Raw genomic sequence first — 22,664 nt, 5'->3', positions numbered from 1 at the left:
TAAAGATTAATTTTTTTAGTTGAACCCAAGAAGAGACTAACAGCAATTAAAACAAGGTGTATGAAGAGAATGGCACAGAAAATTAATAAAACTAATAATACAATTTAATAATTTTTATTAAAATTTTAAACTCACCTGCAATCTAAATTCCTTGCTGAAGCAATTACTATGTTAGCTACCATATCAACTGGTATTATATCTGCTATAGCATGATGATTACATTCCATGACCCTTAAAACTCTAGTTTCATTTCCAACTAAAACTCCAGTAAGACCATATAAATTGTCAATCCAACCTGGGACAGGTTCTTTATTTGAAGGTGTGATTGAAAAATATAAAACAAAATTGGTTATTGTATTAACTTTTTCATAAACATATTTTATTTTCGTCTTTATTCATTTGTTTTTTAAGAGTTCTTTACAGACTAATTTAAATTAAGCCCACTTCTAATGATAACATTTAAGATATATATTGGTGGTGCAACCAGTCTTGATGCTTGGTGCTGTGGCAGTGAAAGCCGCAATTCAAATCATTCTACTATCCTTTTAGCATAACACATTTACTTCATTACCTAACAACGAATGGGTCTTCGTAAGATGTAATATGGTGTTAGTATCAGATTGTAGAACACAATTTTTTTGAAATTTTAATCACCTTAAATGTGCAGCTAATACTTTGAAGATTATAATGTTTTTTAAATTTAATTTTATATATATATATAAAGTTATGTCAAATTTAATTGAATCAGTGAAAAACTTTTGATTAATATCCGACCATTTTCTGCAAAAAAAATGTTACTATGCATTGTACAAAATTGTAAACATGACAAGAATTACAGAAGCATTTACATGAGGCTGAGAATTGCAGAATAGCAGCTCTAAAATAAAAAAAACATAAAATAATAAAACATGCAAATCAAAATATATTACCTTCATTGGGTGCTGGTGTTACATTTTAATAATATAACAGATATTAAAAAGTTAATGTAATACGATTAAATACACTAAATAATAGAATCAAAAATTCCAGTAGAAACTAATTATTTTAAATATAAAAACAAAACAAAAACTATTTTAATTAAAGAGGGAGAAGTTCATTCAGTTTGAAAGAAATATTAGAATTTCTGAGATTACTCATCAGAATCATTATTGTCACTTTTACTATCTTCTTTTAAAGAAATAATAAATGATTCCATATTATTATCAATATTGTGTTCTTGTTGCATATCTTCAGCTTCTGTTTCTGTAACCTTATCACTTTACACCTTCCAACTTTTTTCATTCATGTCAGCCACTTTATTTTCACATAGCCTTTGAACATCTTTGATATCAAAAGTTTCAATATGATTTGCTATGTATCCTTTAACTTCTGACTAAACCATCTTGATAAGATTTAATTCTGGGTGGTATGCAGGTAGTTGCAGAACGTCTTGCCCTTTTTTTTTTTGTAAAAGTTCATCAAACACATAGACAGTAAACTTTTCCCTGATTGCTTTTATCAATTCATATAACTGATTTCAGCATCAAGGAAGAATGAGGAACAGAATGCTTCTGTAACCACTTTATCATATATTCTTTTCTTGAAGTGGAGATTGGTGGTTTTTCTAACATGGCATTGTAATAGGATGCGTTGTCAGAAATTTGGGGAAATTTGGAATTAATATCTCTTCTGTCCATTTAAAGTAATTTTCTGCTTTCATCTGACCTCTGTAATTGCCACTTTTTAATCTTGCTTGTGAAGTTAGTAAGGCGTTTGGTATAAAACCCATCTCTTCTTCAACCTGTACTTTGAAATAGGCTGCCTTTTGAAAAAGGAACTTTCAGTCCATCACCTAAATCACTACACCACGACCTATTTATAGTGTGAGAAGATAATATATATGACTCGTGAAGGTACACCATCAACCTATTTTCAGTTCTGCATTTTTTTTATGGCAGTGAGATATTGACTGCTTAAACCTTATGTTACTCTGTAAGAATCTTTCTGTTATTTTCAGATTTTCTCCATGTAAAGCCCAATTCTTTTAATATTTTTTTTCAAACTTGTCTTTTTTCTTGAATAACCAATGTCATCTTGAGGCGCTAACATTATTTTTTTCATGGTTTACAAATTTTGCGAAATTCATGTATAATCCATCTCAACACACACTTGTCGGTCATCTAGTCCCACTGCTGGAATTTCATGGGGTTTGTAGTTTTTTGGAGTAGAGAAAGAAGTGAATGCCGGATTTTTGGTTAATTTTTTTAGCAACTACTTTTTCTTGCTCTTTGGACTTTTTTCCTGTTTTAGCCTCCGGTAATTACAGTTCAGGTATTACTTCAGAGGACGATATGTACGAGTGTAAATGAAATGTAGTCTTGTACAGTCTCAGTTCGACCGTCCCTGAGATGTGTGGTTAATTGAAATGCAACCACCATAGAACACTGGTATCCATGATCTATATTCAAATCTGTATAAAAGTAACTGCCTTTACTAGGACTTCAATGCTGGAACTCTCGACTGAAAGAACTCTCTGATTTGGGAAGATATGTTCACCACTAGACCAACCTGTTGGGTTTGCTCTTAGAACTTGGGATTGTGATACCCCATACACAGCTGCTGTTCTTTCTTCACATTTCTGATAGTGAATCAGGAGTTTATCTTCTTTTTTCGGAAAATGATCATTTTCCGAATGATCATCCGAGATCACCTTCTTGCTTCACAAACTCATATACACTATTTATTATTTCCCAGGCCTGCCGCTTTAGTTTTTTGTAGTTTACGGTAGACTTAAGTTCACTCATAATTATAAAACACTAAAAATGTGTAACAGATAAAAAAATATGATTACTCTCAATCAAAACTCGAATAAAAAGATGCAGAATTTGGACAAATGCTCTTACAGGATCAATAAATACAGGACGCTTAGTAATTGAATTATATTCAAGCATTAAATAACATAGGCTTATGGGTAATTATTTATTTTTATACTGGCCTGGCTGTATTTGAAAACTATGAAACCATAGCAAACAATACAGCTACATTGTTTCTTGATATTATTCTAAGAAAGGTGACTCATTTCCTGAGTTATAATACTTGGCTTGTACATGTTTATTTTTACGATAAATAAAATCATGATCCATAATAAACTATGTTTATATATTCAGACAATTATAATGTTAGTTAATTATCATTTAACTTTTGTCTGCTGATAATAATATTTGTTGAGAATAGGCCTACATTATTATAATATTTAAAAGTTATAATATTTCTTTTTACGGCAAAATACTTAATCATTTATAAATAATTAACAGCAGAATTAGAAAGTATCTAAAAGTAATACATAATACCATCCAGTAACATAAAATAAGAAGTTGTGGTTACAAGAAAAGCAATTTAAAATTTCTGCACTTTAAAACTAAACTGAATGTTTTCAGTTTGGATAACAGGCACTGTAATAGCCGTCATAATCCAAACGTCAAGATTAATTGCGGGTATATCTTAATGACTTGCTTAAATTTAAATATGTAAAACGCAGTTAAGCAGGTCAAAAAACAACAGACTGTTTATCTATTATACAACGGTTTAGTAACCCACAAGACATACATGAATTTCTTTTTTATTTATTTTTATTGCAGATTTATTCAGTCACTGAATATTTTGAAAATAATGTCATCGTTTATAAAAATGAAAATTCTTAAAATATTAGATTGCTGAGCAGATGTTCTGATTTCCAGAAGACTGACATTATTATGCAGAATTTACACGTAGAATAATGATTCACGAGGTTTCTATTAAAAGTTTTTTTTTTTTTTATTAATTTAATACTTCAGTTAATTAGCTGAATTATTAGCTGTTATATACAAAAAAACTTCACTAAATATAGCTCCAATTTTCTATTACTTCACTAATAAAAATTCATCATGCTAATAAAAGCATATATAAACAAACCATTTGTTTTGTTTCAAGCAAATCATTACACACAGAAAAATATAACATGCACACACACACATTCTCACTGCCTCGATTTGATATATGAGGAAGGAGAGTTACTGGAAGCTGTACACATAAAATTTTATGACGAGACTATTGGTCTTAGAATGAAAGATGTTGATGGTTGTGTAGCCATTTAACTAGTTTGTACAACATTCCAAGTGACAAAGGGATACGGAGATGTTGAGTGCAGAATGCTACCTTTAAAATTAATCTGGATTGTAACTTTTCACTAACTGCAAGCTACAACTCTTGACAGAGGAGTGACAGATTAAAAAAAGAAAACTTTTTTACCAAGGAGCAGATTTATGTCACTCTTAGTCAAGTTAAAACAGAGGACATCGCCTTGTCTAATTTGGACCCAAATATGTTATTAAATAGACCACATAATGAGAAAGCTGTAACAGAAATGGTGAGGTTATGTATCTATCCAATTTATAGGTTTCATTATTGCAATTAGACATTTGGACAATATTTGTGAGTACCCAGTTAAAAAAAGTGTTTACAATAATTATAGAATATTATTTATTGCAAAATTATAATATTTAACTCGATTCATACACGGTAATGTCAGCTGAGAGCTTGTTGTATGACTACTTAATAATATTACAAAATTAGAATTTATTATTGCATGCATAATATAAATATTTATATTGTAATTTTGCTATTAAGGATATATATATTTTATTAAAATGTACTACTGAAATTTTAATAAAGAAAAACATACTAACAGCAGAATGTATTTTTAGTTTTAGTTTCAACAACTATTCCATGTCGATCCTAAATGTACTAATTAATAATATTAACACTGAACTTATCAAATGGCATGCTGTTTACACATCATCCTGATCCCTTGGGGAAAGATACCCTCATCACCCCCTCTGTTCCAAGACCTTATGGGCTTTACCAGAGGTCATCTTTGAAACCTTGGCTTTTGACATATTCCTGTCTGCCTCAGCCAGGATGTCACCGATGCAAATGCCACAAGTGACATTCCCATCGATGTACTACTATTTAATGAACTCAAAGCAAAACACATCTCACTGAGTTTTAAGCAAGACTGAAAATACCTAACTAAACAAAGGAATTGAACTACCTATAATAATTTGAACTACAACGGAAAAATAATGTGCTATATTTAATGTGATTAGTTATAAACATTATAATTATTTGTGCCAAACAATATTGAGATCAAATTTTTTTATAATAAACGTTGAAAGTGTCCACCATTTTCATTAATGCAAGCCTTTACCTTCTTCTTCATATTCCGTGTAACCTTTCAAAGTATAACTCTTCCGATTTCCCGTAATTCTTTAGTTATGTTGGTTTTCAGTTCTTCAGTGGTATACGGATTATTTTTGAATGCACAACCTTTTAGATATCTCCAGACAAAAAAAATCTGCAGGAAAAAGTTCAGGTGACCTAGCTGGCCATAAGGCAGTCAATATTACTCTTTCATCAAAGAAATTTCTCTAAAGGTCCATTGTTGTTCTTGCCATGTGAGATGTGCCCCATCTTATTGAATTCTAGATTTGCAATAAGTTACACTACAATTTCTTGGTAGAGGTCTGCATTAAGAGTGTTTTTAAAGAATATGAGGCCAATTATTCTTCACCTGGAAATTGCACACCCTCAACAATTTTCTGTGGGTGTAGAGGTTATGAATGGATGATGTGAGGATTGTTGCACCTCTAGTAGTGATCATTAATATAACCACTCAAATGAAGCCAAGCCTCATCTGTAAAAAATACATTATCCAACACTTTTATGCTTTCCCAAACAAACTGATTAAACCACTGACAGTAGTGAAGCCTAGCAGCAAAATCAACTGGTGTAATTCATATGATATATGGATTTGGTACAGCTTTAAGTTAAGTAGCTAAATAGTTTTAAATGCACTATACAGAGATATTCCATTTTGTTGTGTAAATTTTTGTAATGATTTATGCGAGTTTGAAAAGCTTACACTAACATCCTCCAGTGTTTTGTCATTAAGAACTGAATGTTTCCGGTTACATCTCTGAATGCAAACAGAACCAGTCCCTCTATATTTCTTTATCAAATGATGAATTGAAGATTTATTTGGTACATTCTTACCCAGGAACTGCAATTGAAAAACTTCTTGGCACAAAACAAAAGATTTAGTTGTTAAATAATTCTCCATGATAAAAATCCTTTCTTCCATGTTCAAAACCATTCCTTCTTAATAAAAAAACAACCAAAAATAACTAACTGTTCACAAAAAAAAAATAGAAAATTATATCAGCTGATTATAAAACAACAACAATAGGTAAAGCTGCCAACATTTTCATCTAAAATTATTGTATTAACTCTTCTAAAAAGTATTTTGCTTGAGTTCATTTTAAAACAAACACACAGTAATTGTAGAAAATATGAAAACCTATAACAGAGTAATTTATACTACAAATAAGGGATGTAAGTTCTTTGTATTATACTGATGCTAGCAGCTTGTTAATAGTATTGAAAATTTTTGCTTTGAAGACAAATAATGCAGATATCAAGCTTCTTAATAAAAGTATGAACTTGGTTGTTGATTAATAGAATTTTTTTATTACGTCCTTGTAAATTCTTATTCAAGTGGTTTAAATGCGAAAATACATCCGGTAAGTAAGCCAGCCACTCTGGAAAAATACTATTAATTCATCTTCCAATTTCAATAACCAGGTTTATTTATATTTTCCCCTGAGATAACCATGTGATTTCTATATGGAAAAGAAGATATTTTTTCTTTTCGCACTTTTCTTCGTATAGTTTACAAAATAGCCTGTTCTGTAATGGTTTGATCATAATGAAATTAACCACTTTTACAGCTTTACAAAGAATTTTTTTGAGATTTTCCAGTATATTTTTTGTGGCAAGAGCATGTCTATGAAGGAAGCAGTGAGTCCATTCCGAATTTCTGTAATTCCCCTAATGGCTATTGCTGAGAGCACGTGTTCAAACATATATGTATATTTGAACATGAAGCTCTCACACTGAATATTATGCAAGCAGACCAAATTACAAAAAGTACGTACACATCAAGTTGGAACCTACATAAATTATTATGATTGTACACTATTACAACACTTATCACATTTGCACACTACATGCACGCATGTTCATACCTCTTGATATCTACACGGCTAGCTTTTAATTATTGGGATCTTTTTTTTTTGTCTTCAATCATTTGACTGGTTTGATGCAGCTCTCCAAGATTCCCTATCTAGTGCTAGTCGTTTCATTTCAGTATACCCTCTACATCCTACATCCCTAACAATTTGTTTTACATATTCCAAATGTGGCCTGCCTACACAATTTTTCCCTTCTACCTGCCCTTCCAATATTAAAGCGACTATTCTAGGATGCCTTAGTATGTGGCCTATAAGTCTGTCTCTTCTTTTAACTATATTTTTCCAAATGCTTCTTTCTTCATCTATTTGCCGCAATACCTCTTCATTTGTCACTTTATCCACCCATCTGATTTTTAACATTCTCCTATAGCACCACATTTCAAAAGCTTCTAATCTTTTCTTCTCAGATATTCCGATCGTCCAAGTTTCACTTCCATATAAAGCGACACTCCAAACATATACTTTCAAAAATCTTTTCCTGACATTTAAATTAATTTTTGATGTAAACAAATTATATTTCTTACTGAATGCTCGTTTCGCTTGTGCTATTCGGCATTTTATATCGCTCCTGCTTCGTCCATCTTTAGTAATTCTACTTCCCAAATAACAAAATTCTTCTACCTCCATAATCTTTTCTCCTCCTATTTTCATATTCAGTGGTCCATCTTTGTTATTTCTACTACATTTCATTACTTTTGTTTTGTTCTTGTTTATTTTCACGCGATAGTTTTTGCTTAGGACTTCATCTATGCCGTTCATTGTTTCTTCTAAATCCTAATGGAGATATGGAACATCCTTGTCGGACTCCCTTTCTTATTACGGCTTCTTTCTTATGTTCTTCAATTGTTACTGTTGCTGTTTGGTTCCTGTACATGTTAGCAATTGTTCTTCTATCTCTGTATTTGAACCCTATTTTTTTTAAAATGCTGAACATTTTATTCGAGTCTATGTTATCGAATGCCTTTTTTAGGTCTATAAACGCCAAGTATGTTAGTTTGTTTTTCTTTAATCTTCCTTCTACTATTAATCTGAGGCCTAAAATTGCTTCCCTTGTTCGTATACTTTTCCTGAAACCAAATTGGTCTTCTCCTAACACTTCTTCCACTCTCCTCTCAATTCTTCTGTATAGAATTCTAGTTAAGATTTTTGATGCATGACTAGTTAAACTAATTGTTCTGTATTCTTCACATTTATCTGCCCCTGCTTTCTTTGGTATCATTAGTATAACACTTTTTTCGAACTCTGACGGAAATTCCCCTTTTTCATAAATATTACACACCAGTTTGTATAATCTATCAATCGTTTCCTCACCTGCACTGCGCAGTAATTCCACAGGTATTCCGTCTATTCCAGGAGCCTTTCTGCCATTTAAATCTTTTAATGCTCTCTTAAATTCAGATCTCAGTATTGTTTCTCCCATTTCATCCTCCTCAACTTCCTCTTCTTCCTCTATAACACCATTTTCTAATTCATTTCCTCTGTATAACTCTTCAATATATTCCACCCATCTATCGACTTTACCTTTCGTATTATATATTGGTGTACCATCTTTGTTTAACACATTATTAGATTTTAATTTATGTACCCCAAAATTTTCCTTAACTTTCCTGTATGCTCCGTCTATTTTACCAATGTTCATTTCGCTTTCCACTTCTGAACACTTTTCTTTAATCCACTCTTCTTTCGCCAGTTTCCACTTCCTGTTTATAGCATTTCTTAATTGCCGATAGTTCCTTTTACTTTCTTCATCACTAGCATTCTTATATTTTCTACGTTCATCCATCAGCTGCAATAGATCATCTGAAACCCAAGGTTTTCTACCAGTTCTCCTTATTCCGCCTAAGTTTGCTTTTGCTGTTTTAAGAATTTCTTTTTTAACATTCTCCCATTCTTCTTCAAATTTTCTACCTTATCTTTTCTACTCAGACCGCTTGCGATGTCCTCCTCAAAAATCTTCTTTACCTCCTCATCCTCAAGCTTCTCTAAATTCCACCGATTCATCTGACACCTTTTCTTCAGGTTTTTAAACCCCAATCTACATTTCATTATCACCAAATTATGGTCGCTATCAATGTCTGCTCCAGGGTAAGTTTTGCAGTCAACGAGTTGATTTCTAAATCTTTGCTTAACCATGATATAATCTATTTGATATCTTACAGTATCGCCTGGCTTTTTCCAAGTGTACATTCTTCTATTATGATTTTTAAATTAGGTGTTGGCAATTACTAAATTATACTTCATGCAAAACTCTATAAGTCGGTCCCCTCTTTCATTCCTTTTGCCCAGCCCGTATTCACCCACTATATTTCCTTCCTTGCCTTTTCCAATGCTTGCATTTCAATCTCCAACTATTATTAAATTTTCATCTCCTTTTACATGTTTAATTGCTTCATCAATCTCTTCGTATACACACTCTACCTCATCATCATCATGGGCGCTTGTAGGCATATAGACGTTAACAATCGTTGTTGGCTTAGGTTTTGATTTTATCCTTATTACAATGATTCTATCGCTATGCCTTTTGAAATACTCTACTCTATTCCCTATCTTCTTGTTCATGATGAAACCTACTCCTGCCTGCCCATTATTTGAAGCTGAGTTAATTATTCTAAAATCACCTGACCAAAAGTCGCCTTCCTCTTCAAGAAATATAATAATATCTTTCATACTTATAAAAAATAAAGAATAATGTGACTTCTGTATCCTAATTTAAATTTGAATAATACGAATAGGTTTTGTGAAGAATTCAAACTTAATTATTCAGTTAACCCTTAATTAATTAAGAACTTTCTAATAGCAAAACTCTGTCTTTTTGTACCTTAAAGTAATCAAATTAATTGTGTATTTTCATACTTTTGCATGCTAAATTATTGAAAGTGTATATAATTTAATATAAATTTCCCTTTCATCTAATCAAAACAATCTTCAGTTATACAATTGTACTACGAATACCATTCCAGATGTTTGTAGTATTAAGTATAGCTATTTTATTGTATTTGGCGTGAATAAAAATATATTTAATGTTACATGTTGCAGGCACATTTTCATTTTCTGGTGGCCAGTAATTTTTCATTACATCTAATACCGAGTTGGATTAATAGCTTTCATAATCTGCCGTTATGTGAATTCACTTAAATATACTATGATGCAATATGATGCCCATAGTAGTACTAGGATCATTAATGAAATGAAAATTAAAATTTTTATAATTTATAAATGAAACATAATATCTATTATGTTTTTCTATATATGCAAATTTAGTGTGTTTTAATTTTACAATGTTGCATATTTAACTGCTGTATTTACTCACGGATTTTCATCCTCATCAGTGCCAGAATAAAACAAAAAGAAAATTTTCAACAGGTAAACTTTAAAAAGAGGTCTGTACAATTAAAAATACCTCAATACTTTTAATAGATGTTTTTAAAGAATATTTAAAATGACTCTTGGTTTAACAAGTAGTAATATTTTTGAATGACCACAAGGTAAAAATTGAGATGGTTTTAATAACAGAAATGTGAATAATTCTTATTACTTTGGATGTCTATTAATTTAAGCGCTGATATTTTGAAGCAGACTATAGTGTGCAGAAATAATCATAAATTAGAATATTTTATTAAAATACTTATTTTAAAAAGAAAATACATTATAAGGAAAATAATATGGTTCTTCAAGGGAAAAGTGTTTGTGTGCATATGTAGAATTGTGTGCTAGTATTATATTCTAATAACCTAATAAACTATTGTATTTTATTGTATTCTCTTAATGAAAATGGTAATGCAAAGACTAAAAAATAATACCGATCATTTCATGTTAAATGTTCTACGTTTAGATATAATGCTTCTACATTTGTCAGTTTAATTTTGTTAATTTTTTCAAATTATAAAAATGCAGGATAAAAATAATAAGAAATTTAAATCAGGATTTATAAAGTAAACATCTTATTAATGTAATTTTAGCTAATATTAAATCTATTAACATCTGGAGAAAATTTGTTATAGAGTATAAATCCTACCATAAACTGGCTTCTGTACATTTTTTTACTATAATAAATTATAAACTAGCAATTTTTTAAATTTCTTATTTGTACTGTGAAGTTTAAAATTCTGTGAATTAATTTTTTGTGAAAAATCTTTTATTACATTGTCGAATTTCACATTTCTTTTTTTTTAATGCTGTACACATTCATTAATATCCGTGAATCAGATTTCTATGATTAGAGAACCGTATAAATATATTACCCTTTAAATAAATTGTTGTATTTGAATCAAAATGTTAGGTCCATTTTATTTCTTTTTGCACTACATGTATTAAACAGTATATTTTCTAAACCACAGTTACTAATTGTACAGAATAAGCTACTTCACAACTCATGAATTGTATACATAATCTTGTGTTATAATATTTTTTTGGAAAAGTCAAGGTCTGAGCGTTGAAAACGTCTGCCAAGTATCATCAGGTATGCTGTTATGCCTTTGGTCATTCAGGTTCATCATTATATATTTTTCTATTTATTATATTCAGGAAACTTTTTTTGGTCATTTCTCACTTTATAACAGTACAATTGTGGTCAATCTGTACATGATATGTTGTGAAAATATTTCTTTCTATTAAAGTTCATATTATTCTACATTGTTGGATGCTACAAAATGTGCAGCTGCAAAATATAGTGTATGCACTACTGATTATACACTACTGAGCTACAATCATGTGTTGAATGTCACAATTGTCAAAAATTCCTAAAACTTATACAGTAACTTTTTTTTGTTTTGTTTGAAAGTTTCTCTTTTCAAATTCTAATGAACTATGAAATTTATTAAAAAGTGATTATCTTCATTCTAATTCTAACCAACAGTTTTTTTGTCTTATTTCTAAAATATTTTACTTTCTTCCTTTTTTTTAATCTTAACTACATAGGTGTTTTATCCATTTTTTATTATGTAGCAAAGAAGCAGATGTATAAAACAGAAATGTATTTACAATAATATATACATATTTATATGCATTTTTTTTTTGTAAACTACGCACTATGCAAAAAAAGTTACTCAAATTGGAGGGGGACACCTCATAGTGACCTTGGATTTAATCTTTTAATTGACCTTAACTGTTATTTCAAGGTTAACATGATTTTTTCAAATGGAATGACATATTTTTGACCCCCGCTAATAAAAAGAGCAGAAAATTCTACATTGAAATATGTGGTCACAGTATGATCTTTGAAATTATTTCAGGGGGTTTCATTTTAATCGCCCCAGGCGATTTTCTTGTAAACTACATACAATATAAAAAAATTACCTAAACAAAAGCTACTCAGATTGCAAGGGGCATCTCTTGGTGACCTTGGACTTGATGACCTTATTTCAAGGTTAATATGATGCTTTCAAATGGAATGACCTACTTTTGACCACACCCATGAAAAGAGCAGAAAATTTTACATTGAAATATGTAGGTCACACATATGACCATGGGCTTTTTTTTCAAGGTCATACGGTTTTCCATCAGTGATAGTGTTGTAAGAGTTACGTGCTTTTGAAGGTCATATAATGATATTCCTGGAATATTTGTATTCCAGGCCAGTTATCTAGCAAACTGTGGGAAAGAACATAAAAATGACTACACTATCATCTAACACTATATCTGATTGTTAGTTGAATGACTTTCAAAAAATATCCAAGGTCATATGTGTGACTATATATTCAATGTAGAATTTTCTGCTCTTTTCAGTGATGGGTTCAAAAATAGGTAATTCCATTTGAAAAAATTGTGCTTTCCTTGAAATAAAGTCAAGGTCACCATGAGATGTCGCCCCTCCAATCTGAGTAACTTTTATTTAGGTAATTTTTTTGTATTGTGTGTAGTTTACGAGAAAATTTACTGGGGTAATTAAGATGAAACACCCTGAAAAAAGGTACAAGGTATGACCTTGTACCTTGTGACCAGATATTTCAATGTAAAATTTTCTACTGTTTTCATTTCTGGAGTCAAAAATATGTCATTCTATTTGAAAAAATCATGTTAACTTTGAAATAACAGTCAAGGTCACCATAAGATGTCCCCCTTCAATCTGAGGAACTTTTGATGAAGCCATTTTTTGTATTGTGTGTATTTTATGAGAAAATCACCTGGGGCAATGAAAATTAAACACTGTGTATGTGTGTGTGTGGTCAGTTTTGGCTCAATTAACTATTCCTTGGGACACTTCAATGTTGTTTCCGCTGGTCTGACTACAATTTTGGAATGAATTTTGTGAACACTTGACACATATTCAAATCTTAATTTAAAATTCACTGAACCACATAGAAACTTAAATTCAATTCATCAGCTATCTCCCTAATTGAAAGTCTGTGGTCAGACGTGCTAAATTGTGAACTTTTACAATGTTTTCATTGTTTTTTTAAGTGGAAGGACAGTTGGACCAGTATCATCTTCGACCGATTTGTGGCCATCTTTTAAGCTGTTTTTAAAAGTTCATAAGTATCAGAAGCTGATTTTCCAGTTTTCAAATAAAATTTGACACAAAGTCGTTCCATTTTTTATCCATTTTGCAAAATCAATAAATCACCAAAAATCGAAACATTCACTCTCTACTAAACAAAAATACTGTGGTAATCTTTTAAGGGTGTTTCAAGGACAAATAAGCTTCCCTCTCCCACCTGTGGGCAAACCTACCCCCTTCTACTGAGCAGTGTTGGCACCCATACCTCATATCAAAATGTTCAAAATTATTCTTTCACTAATATCATTGGTCGACAATGATTTTGTCACACGGTCAATTTGCTGAAGCTTATTTATTTTTGGGTGCTAATTCTGAATATAAAGTCAGAATTCTCCTATCAGCCTCAGATTTTTTTTGCAATTGCCCATCCTATTTTCCAGCAATGTACATTATATTATAAGAGGTTACTTCTCTTCTCGGCCTCTGGCCCCGTGCTGTAAAAACTGTGTTTTTTGCAACCGGTGCATAATTTGATTCTGCAAGTACAGCGTTCTACGTTCTCGTCGTCGGGGTTGACAACGATCAGCAGCGGTCAGTCAATCTGCGTTGCTGTGGAGTTTTGACAAAGCGGCGACGTAGTGTGTTGCAGTAGTGCTGCTGTCGGCCAAATAAGGACGTTTCCTTTGTAACATCATATCCCCATACGTAGTTGGTGAGGCCTAAATATATTTAGATCCTCTGGCAGGTTCGAGAAGCGGTTTCCGCTCCGACCTAGCCGGTGGAAGGAGCTTTTTTGACTCCTCGGGTGGACTGCGGAACAGACGGTCCGTTCGGGGTGTGAGAGGTTAGACGCTCACCTGGTATTGTGGTAGGTGTTAGATTCGTTCAAGCTGTGAATTGTAGTGCCTGCAACACAGCTGGTGTATTGCTAAATTGTTCAGCGATGGAGCAACCCGGGGGAGGTTGTTTGGAGGACTTGGTCGGTTTGGCCAAGGACCTGGTTTCCGGTGACCCCTTCATGCCGAGGAGGTCAATCGGTAGGTCGCTGCCGCGGCCCCGGTCTTCTGATAAGGAAGACACGGAAGCCCCTCGGGTAGTGGAGCGCCCGAGTGTTGCGGCTTGCACACAAATCCTGCGGGGCACCTATGTCTCGAGCGGTGCGGAAAAGGCGAAAGCTGGATGCGTACAGCGAGGACACGGCATAGGAGGGGGCGCCAAGTCCGAAGGACGCCTCGCTGCGAAGTCGGGAAGGACTGAAAGCAGCAAAGCCGATTCTGTCCCTGAGCGGGATATTTCTGGGGGGAAACCTGCATCAAAGCAGGTGACCTCCGGAGCGGACAGCTTGGGGCGGATTGAGGAGATGAGGGCCGAATGGGCCAAAATTTCCTCAAAGAAGGAATCAAGAGTGGCTCTAGAGTTGCACCAATTGGTGGACTCATATCTGAGCCAATGTAGTTTGATGGTTTCCGGGCTGGCTTTAAAATGTGAAGGCCTCCAGGGTGCAAACCTTGCGCTTGACTCGGTCGTAACTCGACTATCAGGCAAGGTAGACCAGGTAGTGGAGGGAGTTCGGGGCTTCAAACCCGTAACGGGTGAAGCTTTGGGCGAGCTCCACAAATCAATTAAGAGAGTGGAGGAGAAGGTTAAGAAACCTGTCTCCTTTGCCTCTATAACTGCCGCGCCTGCACCTAAGCGGGTAGGTCCGCCGCCGCCAGCGCAGGCGCCGGCCAAAAGTAAGCGGGCCACTGTAAAAGTGGTCCCTGTTAAGCCTGGTCAGGGGGCTTCGTCTGCTATGACGGAGCTAACCCTAAAGAAGATCCTGGACCCGCGGAAAGAAAGGTTCCAAGTTTCCCGGGTCACTAAAACCAGGGATCATGGCATTGTACTGGAGGTCGTTAACGAGCAGCAGGCAAGACAACTGCTGGAGGCCGATGTTCTGGCCAAGAACGGGCTGAAGGCTCAGCTGCTAGCCGAGCGTAAGCCTCAGATATTGGTTTATGATATGCCGAGGGCAACGCGGGTAGAGGAGCCCGAAATCCTCAAAGCGATCCACGGCCAAAATCCTGTGTTGGATATGGCCGTCGAGGACTTCCTTAGGGAAACTAAGGTGATTCGACAGTTGGGGAGGAAGGAATCCCTAAAGAGTTCACTGGGTTCTCGAGACCTCGCCAAAGATCCGGCAGGTCTTAGTGGCCGGGGGAAGATTGTTCTTTGGGTGGACGGCCTGTAGGGTTGTCGACCATATTCAGGTAGCCCGGTGCTTTAAATGTCAGGGCTTTGGGCACACCGCTCTCCGATGCAGAGCGCAGAAGGAGATGTGTGGCCACTGTGCCGCTCCGGGGCACAGGGCAACCAACTGCCCTGCCAAGTCGTCGCCACCAAAGTGTGCCGCCTGCTGCCAGGTGAAGGGTAGCAATACTGGTCACAGGGTAGGGGGTAGGCAATGTAAGGCGTACGATATAGCCCGAGCGAGAGCTGTTAACAACACAGCTTATGGCGACGCCTGAACGGTCAGAAGCCCTTGGGGACATCTTTCACCAGTTCGAACGCCTGCGCCTGGGGCAGATTAATCTGCACCATTCCCGGGTGGCCACGAGTGAGGCCATGAGGCTCCTTGAGGAGTACAACCTCGAGGTCCTCTTGGTCCAGGAGCCGTACGCGGTCGCGGATAGGGTGGTCGGCTTCCACGGGGAAGCCCTTATAAACCCTTATATATATATATATATATATATATATATATATATATATATGTATTGTTTTTTTTTGTTTATTTACATTACTTACTACAGGAAGACTTAAAAAAATTCCGTTAAAAATGCAATAAATAAAAAAATTGTTTTTTCGATTTTTGAGAAAAGAAAAAAATTAGGAGGCAAAATTTTTTTAAAGAACATAAGCTTGTAAGCATGTATTGAGATTAATATAATGGAGTTAAGTTGGCAAAATTTTCAGAAAGACGTTTACTAACAAATCGCCCATACACACGAGCCTCTGAGTCAAATTTCATCAAAATCAGTTTATCCGGTCAAAAAGTTACTGTTAAGCTTCAAACACGCCAATACACGTACGTATACAAACATTACAACCTCATTTTTTGTTGTTTGGGGTCCCTGGCTCATGAAAATTTGAGAAATATAAGAAAAAAACACATAAATCATTTTTTGACCGATTACCAACCGTATTTTCCTTTTTTCAGCACAGCTATGATGCTAGGAAATTAAAATGACGCTATATTTAGCGTCATTATAAAGACGCTAAATATAATAGTGAGAAGATACATGGTTGTTACCGCCATGCTTAATATGAATGCAGAATGACGTAAACAGCTGTGATCCTAATCACATGGTAAATGCAATTTTTCCATACGTTATTTTCCTTGGTCCCACGTTGTCAAACTTTCAACAGAATATTTTAATAATAAAATAGATATTACATGAATGGCGTAAATGTTAAATTAAAAAATCCCTACATTGAAGGAAAGGAGTTAAGATTTAGTTACTAAAATAAAAAATAATAAGCTAGTCACCAGTAATAAATGGATTTTAGTGTCGGTATTAGTGATCGGTTCGTAAATAAAAAGAATGTACTTTGTAGATGTTATATTTATGATTACGTAGTTTTCAAATGGAGATTTTAAATCTAACGATCCGTGTGTGTACTTATTCGCTTCGTTTCAAAGTCAGTCACGTTCAGAGCTCATATTTCAGTATTCCTGAAATCTGAATAACTAGGCCAGCTCGTTATGTTTTCTGGTGAAATACGATTTCGGAAAATCAATAAACATTGTATTCATTTTATTTGTATTCCCTTTTACACCCTCGTCGTTGTACTCATTTTTAATTAGAAAGAAACGATTTCCGATTATGTCATTAGTAGGCGAACTGTTTATACCGATTTTGAGTCTACTATTATATTGTACGGTTTAGATTTAATTTACTAAGCGTTTGGCACCGTTACTATTAATACAATTGTATAAAATAATGTTTCACCGACCGATCATTTTAAAAGTATATATCGGAGTACTTTCGGAGCCGTTACACCATCATCAGGAATTATGTATTAAATGGACATAATAGTCGCAAACATCTCACGAACATGACGTTACGTTCTTATTGACGTACAATTTAATTTTATTTCTTGCCGACCGACTATTTTACTTTAAACAGAGTTATACATTTGAATTTGAACTAACATCTTTTGGGAAATTCCTGATGATGGAGGAACGGCTCCGAAAGTACTCAGATATATACTTTCATAATTGTTGGTAAGTGAAACTTTATCTTATACAGTTGTACAGTTTGTCATCCATAGGTATCGTTTTACCCTGACCTAACATATTCGATGGCCTACAACAAAAAGAAGATAGTTAATCAGCCTACTCGAATTCTTGATGAATAGTTTATATATATATATATATATATATATATATGTGTGTGTGTGTGTGTGTGTGTGTGTGTGTGTGTGTGTGTGTGTGTGTGTGTGTGTGTGGACATATATATATATATATATATATATACTTTTTTTATGACTTCAATCATTTGACTGGTTTAATGCAGCTCTCCAAGATTACCTAGTGCGAGTCGTTTCATTTCGGTCAACCCCCTACATCCTACATCCCTAAAAATTTGTTTTACATATTCCAAACGTTGCCTGCCTGCACAATTTTTTCCTTCTACCTGACCCTCTAGTATTAAAGCGACTATTCCTATTCCAGAATACCTTAATATGTGGCCTATAAGTCTGTCCCTTCTTATATATATATATATATATATATATATATATATACTCGTACATACAAATATGTACGAGCATACATTTGTTTAATTTTGTAAATTTCAATTTACTTTTACTGTAGATATCAATTTTGTTTTGAAAATATTCTGATGAACGTTCGGCGTAGTCACAGATCAGTAAAAAAAACATACGGAAAAATTGGAACTTTCACATGACCTACGTATGATGGAAAAAGGTGGATAAAATTGCTGTATGAGGTTAAAAATTGCTGTACTGACAGAGCAGTTTGGGATGGAATTATCGTGATGCAGAATCCAATTATCAGCAATGTTGGCACGGACACGAAGAACTCGTTTACGAAGTCTTTCTAAAATTTATTTGTAGAAATATCGGTTAACTGTTTGTCCAGGAGGCACCCGCTCTTTATGAACAATTCCCTTGGAATCGAAGAAGCACACAAGCATGCGTTTCACTTTTGACTTTGACATGCGAACTTTTTTTGATCTGGATGATCCCTTTGAGCACCATCGCGAACTTTGGCGTTTGGCTCTGGATCGTATTGAAAAAACCAACCTTCGTCACCAGTGATAACACGGCTCAACAAATGTGGATCGATTTCCGTTTGCTCTAACAGATCGGCTGCCACATTTTTCCGTGTTTCTCGCTGTTGTGTGAGATTTTTGGGGGCCATTTTTGCACTAATCTTTCTCATACCAAGATCTTCAGTTAATATTGGACGAACCGTTTCTCGATCGATGTTATTCTTCTGCGATCATTTTCACGGATAATCTTCGATCGGATCGTACGATTTCACGCACCCCGGTCAAGTTGACATCTGTCCGTGAGGTTGACGGTCGTCCACTGCGGTCTTCATCCTCGACATTCGTTCTGCCTTCACTAAAAATTTTATGCCGCCGAAAAACTTGAGCTTTTGACATAACCTCCTCTCCAAAAGCCTTCTGAAGCTTACCGTAAGTTGTCGTCGCGTTTTCACCCGATTTAACGCAAAAAGAAATGGCATACCGTCGCGCAATATTTTGCGGTTTCATTTCTGTGCCGAGAGACACAAACACGTGTTCACTTATTACAGCACAACTCACGACGGAGCAGTTGCATCAATGTGCCGCTTGGACTAGAAGTAGCTTATAGACCAAGGTCAAAGATGGTGTGCCTACCCAAGCTGCAGGGTTGCCACATCTTGCAAAGAAAAATCAGTCTCATTACTTTATTATTGCACCTCGTATATATATATATATATATATATATATATATATATATATATATATATTTTTTTTTTTATATAAATTTAAAAAATTTGAAAAAATTATCAGACAAACGGGTTGTTTTTGAATAACTCGCATCTCAACGCTTCGTTCTGAATGATTCGCAAACCTCGTATCTCATACGTATTAAATTGTCTTACTAGTGTTTTTACACGACTGTCCAAAAAGGACTGTAATGTATTTAGGATGTACTCCTATGTTTGTATGTATATTTGTTCCACCGAAACAGCTCAATGGCTGAACCGATTTAGATGTGTGACTCTCGTGTCGGAATCCTTACGTTACCAGGAATCTTATATGTATGTTTACGAAAATTTAAAAAAATTTAAAACAAAATTATACTATATACAAAATTGCCCTTTAATTATTCTATATGAACAAACATGTTCGTATAGATATTTTTTTTGTTTTATTCACTTATCTTACACTATTTTGTTCAGAATTAAATTTTCTACAAGTTTTTTTAAAGGTTTTATGCGTTTATTACCCATTTAACAAAATTATTGTACGTCGAATATAAAAAAAGGCGTTTTTACTCCAATTTACTGAATTTCGCGCCAGATTTTTCAGAAACTACTGCATATAAGATTCTGGAACATATTTTATTCAATTTCTCAGGTAAAAAGCCATAAAAATTCACTAATTTTGTCCCTTAATTAACATACTAAAAATTTCAGTACGATCTCATTTCACCGGGTTAGCTGAAATCCGGGAGAAAACTTTCACTTCACGTGGAACTTCTTCTACATTTTCTGTAAACAGAAAATGTAGAAGAAGAATGGGAGAATTTTAAAAAGGAAATTCTTAAATCAGCAGAAGCAAACTTAGGCGGAATAAAGAGAACTGGTAGAAAACCTTGGGTTTCAGACGATATATTGCAGCTGATGGATGAACGTAGAAAATATAAGAATGATAGTGATGAAGAAAGTAAAAGGAACTATCGGCAATTAAGAAATGCTATAAACAGGAAGTGGAAACTGGCGAAAGAAGAGTGGATTAAAGAAAAGTGTTCAGAAGTGGAAAGCGAAATGAACATTGGTAAAATAGACGGAGCATACAGGAAAGTTAAGGAAAATTTTGGGGTACATAAATTAAAATCTAATAATGTGTTAAACAAAGATGGTACACCAATATATAATACGAAAGGTAAAGTCGATAGATGGGTGGAATATATTGAAGAGTTATACGGAGGAAATGAATTAGAAAATGGTGTTATAGAGGAAGAAGAGAAAGTTGAGGAGGATGAAATGGGAGAAACAATACTGAGATCTGAATTTAAGAGAGCATTAAAAGATTTAAATGGCAGAAAGGCTCCTGGAATAGACGGAATACCTGTGGAATTACTGCGCAGTGCAGGTGAGGAAACGATTGATAGATTATACAAACTGGTGTGTAATATTTATGAAAAAGGGGAATTTCCGTCAGAGTTCGAAAAAAGTGTTATACTAATGATACCAAAGAAAGCAGGGGCAGATAAATGTGAAGAATACAGAACAATTAGTTTAACTAGTCATGCATCAAAAATCTTAACTAGAATTCTATACAGAAGAATTGAGAGGAGAGTGGAAGAAGTGTTAGGAGAAGACCAATTTGGTTTCAGGAAAAGTATACGAACAAGGGAAGCAATTTTAGGCCTCAGATTAATAGTAGAAGGAAGATTAAAGAAAAACAAACTAACATACTTGGCGTTTATAGACCTAAAAAAGGCATTCGATAACATAGACTCGAATAAAATGTTCAGCATTTTAAAAAAAATAGGGTTCAAATACAGAGATAGAAGAACAATTGCTAACATGTACAGGAACCAAACAGCAACAGTAACAATTGAAGAACATAAGAAAGAAGCCGTAATAAGAAAGGGAGTCCGACAAGGATGTTCCATATCTCCATTAGGATTTAGAAGAAACAATGAACGGCATAGATGAAGTCCTACGCAAAAACTATCGCGTGAAAATAAACAAGAACAAAAGAAAAGTAATGAAATGTAGTAGAAATAACAAAGATGGACCACTGAATGTGAAAATAGGAGGAGAAAATTTTATGGAGGTAGAAGAAGAATTGTGTTATTTGGGAAGTAGAATTACTAAAGATGGACGAAGCAGGAGCGATATAAAATGCCGAATAGCACAAGCTAAACGAGCCTTCAGTAAGAAATATAATTTGTTTACATCAAAAATTAATTTAAATGTCAGGAAAAGATTTTTGAAAGTGTATGTTTAGAGTGTCGCTTTATATGGAAGTGAAACATGGACGATCGGAGTATCTGAGAAGAAAAGATTAGAAGCTTTTGAAATGTGGTGCTATAGGAGAATGTTAAAAATCAGATGGGTGGATAAAGTGACAAATGAAGAGGTATTGCGACAAATAGATGAAGAAAGAAGCATACGGAAAAATATAGTTAAAAGAAGAGACAGACTTATAGGCCACATACTAAGTCATCCTGGAATAGTCGCTTTGATATTGGAAGGACAGGTAGAAGGGAAAAATTGTGTAGGCAGGCCACGTTTGGAATATGTAAAACAAATTGTTAGGGATGTAGGATGTAGAGCGTATACTGAAATGAAACGACTAGCACTAGATAGGGAATCTTGGAGAGCTGCATCAAACCAGTCAAATGACTGATGACAAAAAAAAAGATATATTTCTGTAAATTCTATAGAAAATACTTTTAAATAACCAATATTTTGATATCACAACTCTGCGATTTTAATCATTTATTTATTACTTTGATGCACGTTACGAGTATGTAAAGACAGGTACAATTTATGAAAATATACAACGTGTTACAGAATAAGGGGTACAACCGGGAAATGGTATGTTCAGGATCAGGTTTTAAGTCGATTCCAATAGTTTTTTTATATATCTGAAAAAAAATTTAGACCAAAAATTAATAAATCCTTAAACGGAAGAGATTTCTTTTAGGAATAAGCCTCGCCTTTTGTACCTACGTATTTTTTGTAATTTTTGCATTTTTTGTTTACTGACGTGTACAATAAATTGTCAAATAAATAAATAAACAATAAATAAAATAAAATTAAGTATAACAAAAAAGCAGGTAAGTATTACTACTTTTTCCGACACTGGCAAACGCTAACATCTATTCAC

General features: G+C 34.0%; 1 protein-coding gene across 1 annotated transcript in view; it reads left to right on the top strand.

Annotated features, from left to right (window-relative positions):
• LOC142319713 (aspartate--tRNA ligase, mitochondrial-like) overlaps window positions 1–11,004 on the top strand; it is an 80,087-nt gene extending 69,083 nt beyond the window's left edge. The window contains exon 10 of the mRNA XM_075357292.1: window positions 10,143–11,004. Coding sequence (XP_075213407.1) covers window positions 10,143–10,241 — 99 coding nt within the window. The 3' untranslated portion in view covers window positions 10,242–11,004. The remainder of the gene's footprint in view (window positions 1–10,142) is intronic.
• The last annotated feature ends 11,660 nt before the right edge of the window (window positions 11,005–22,664 follow it).

This window comes from Lycorma delicatula, chromosome 2, assembly GCF_047948215.1.
Source record: "Lycorma delicatula isolate Av1 chromosome 2, ASM4794821v1, whole genome shotgun sequence".
Lineage (NCBI taxonomy): Eukaryota > Metazoa > Arthropoda > Insecta > Hemiptera > Fulgoridae > Lycorma > Lycorma delicatula.
This window is presented reverse-complemented; position numbering and strand designations above follow the sequence as displayed.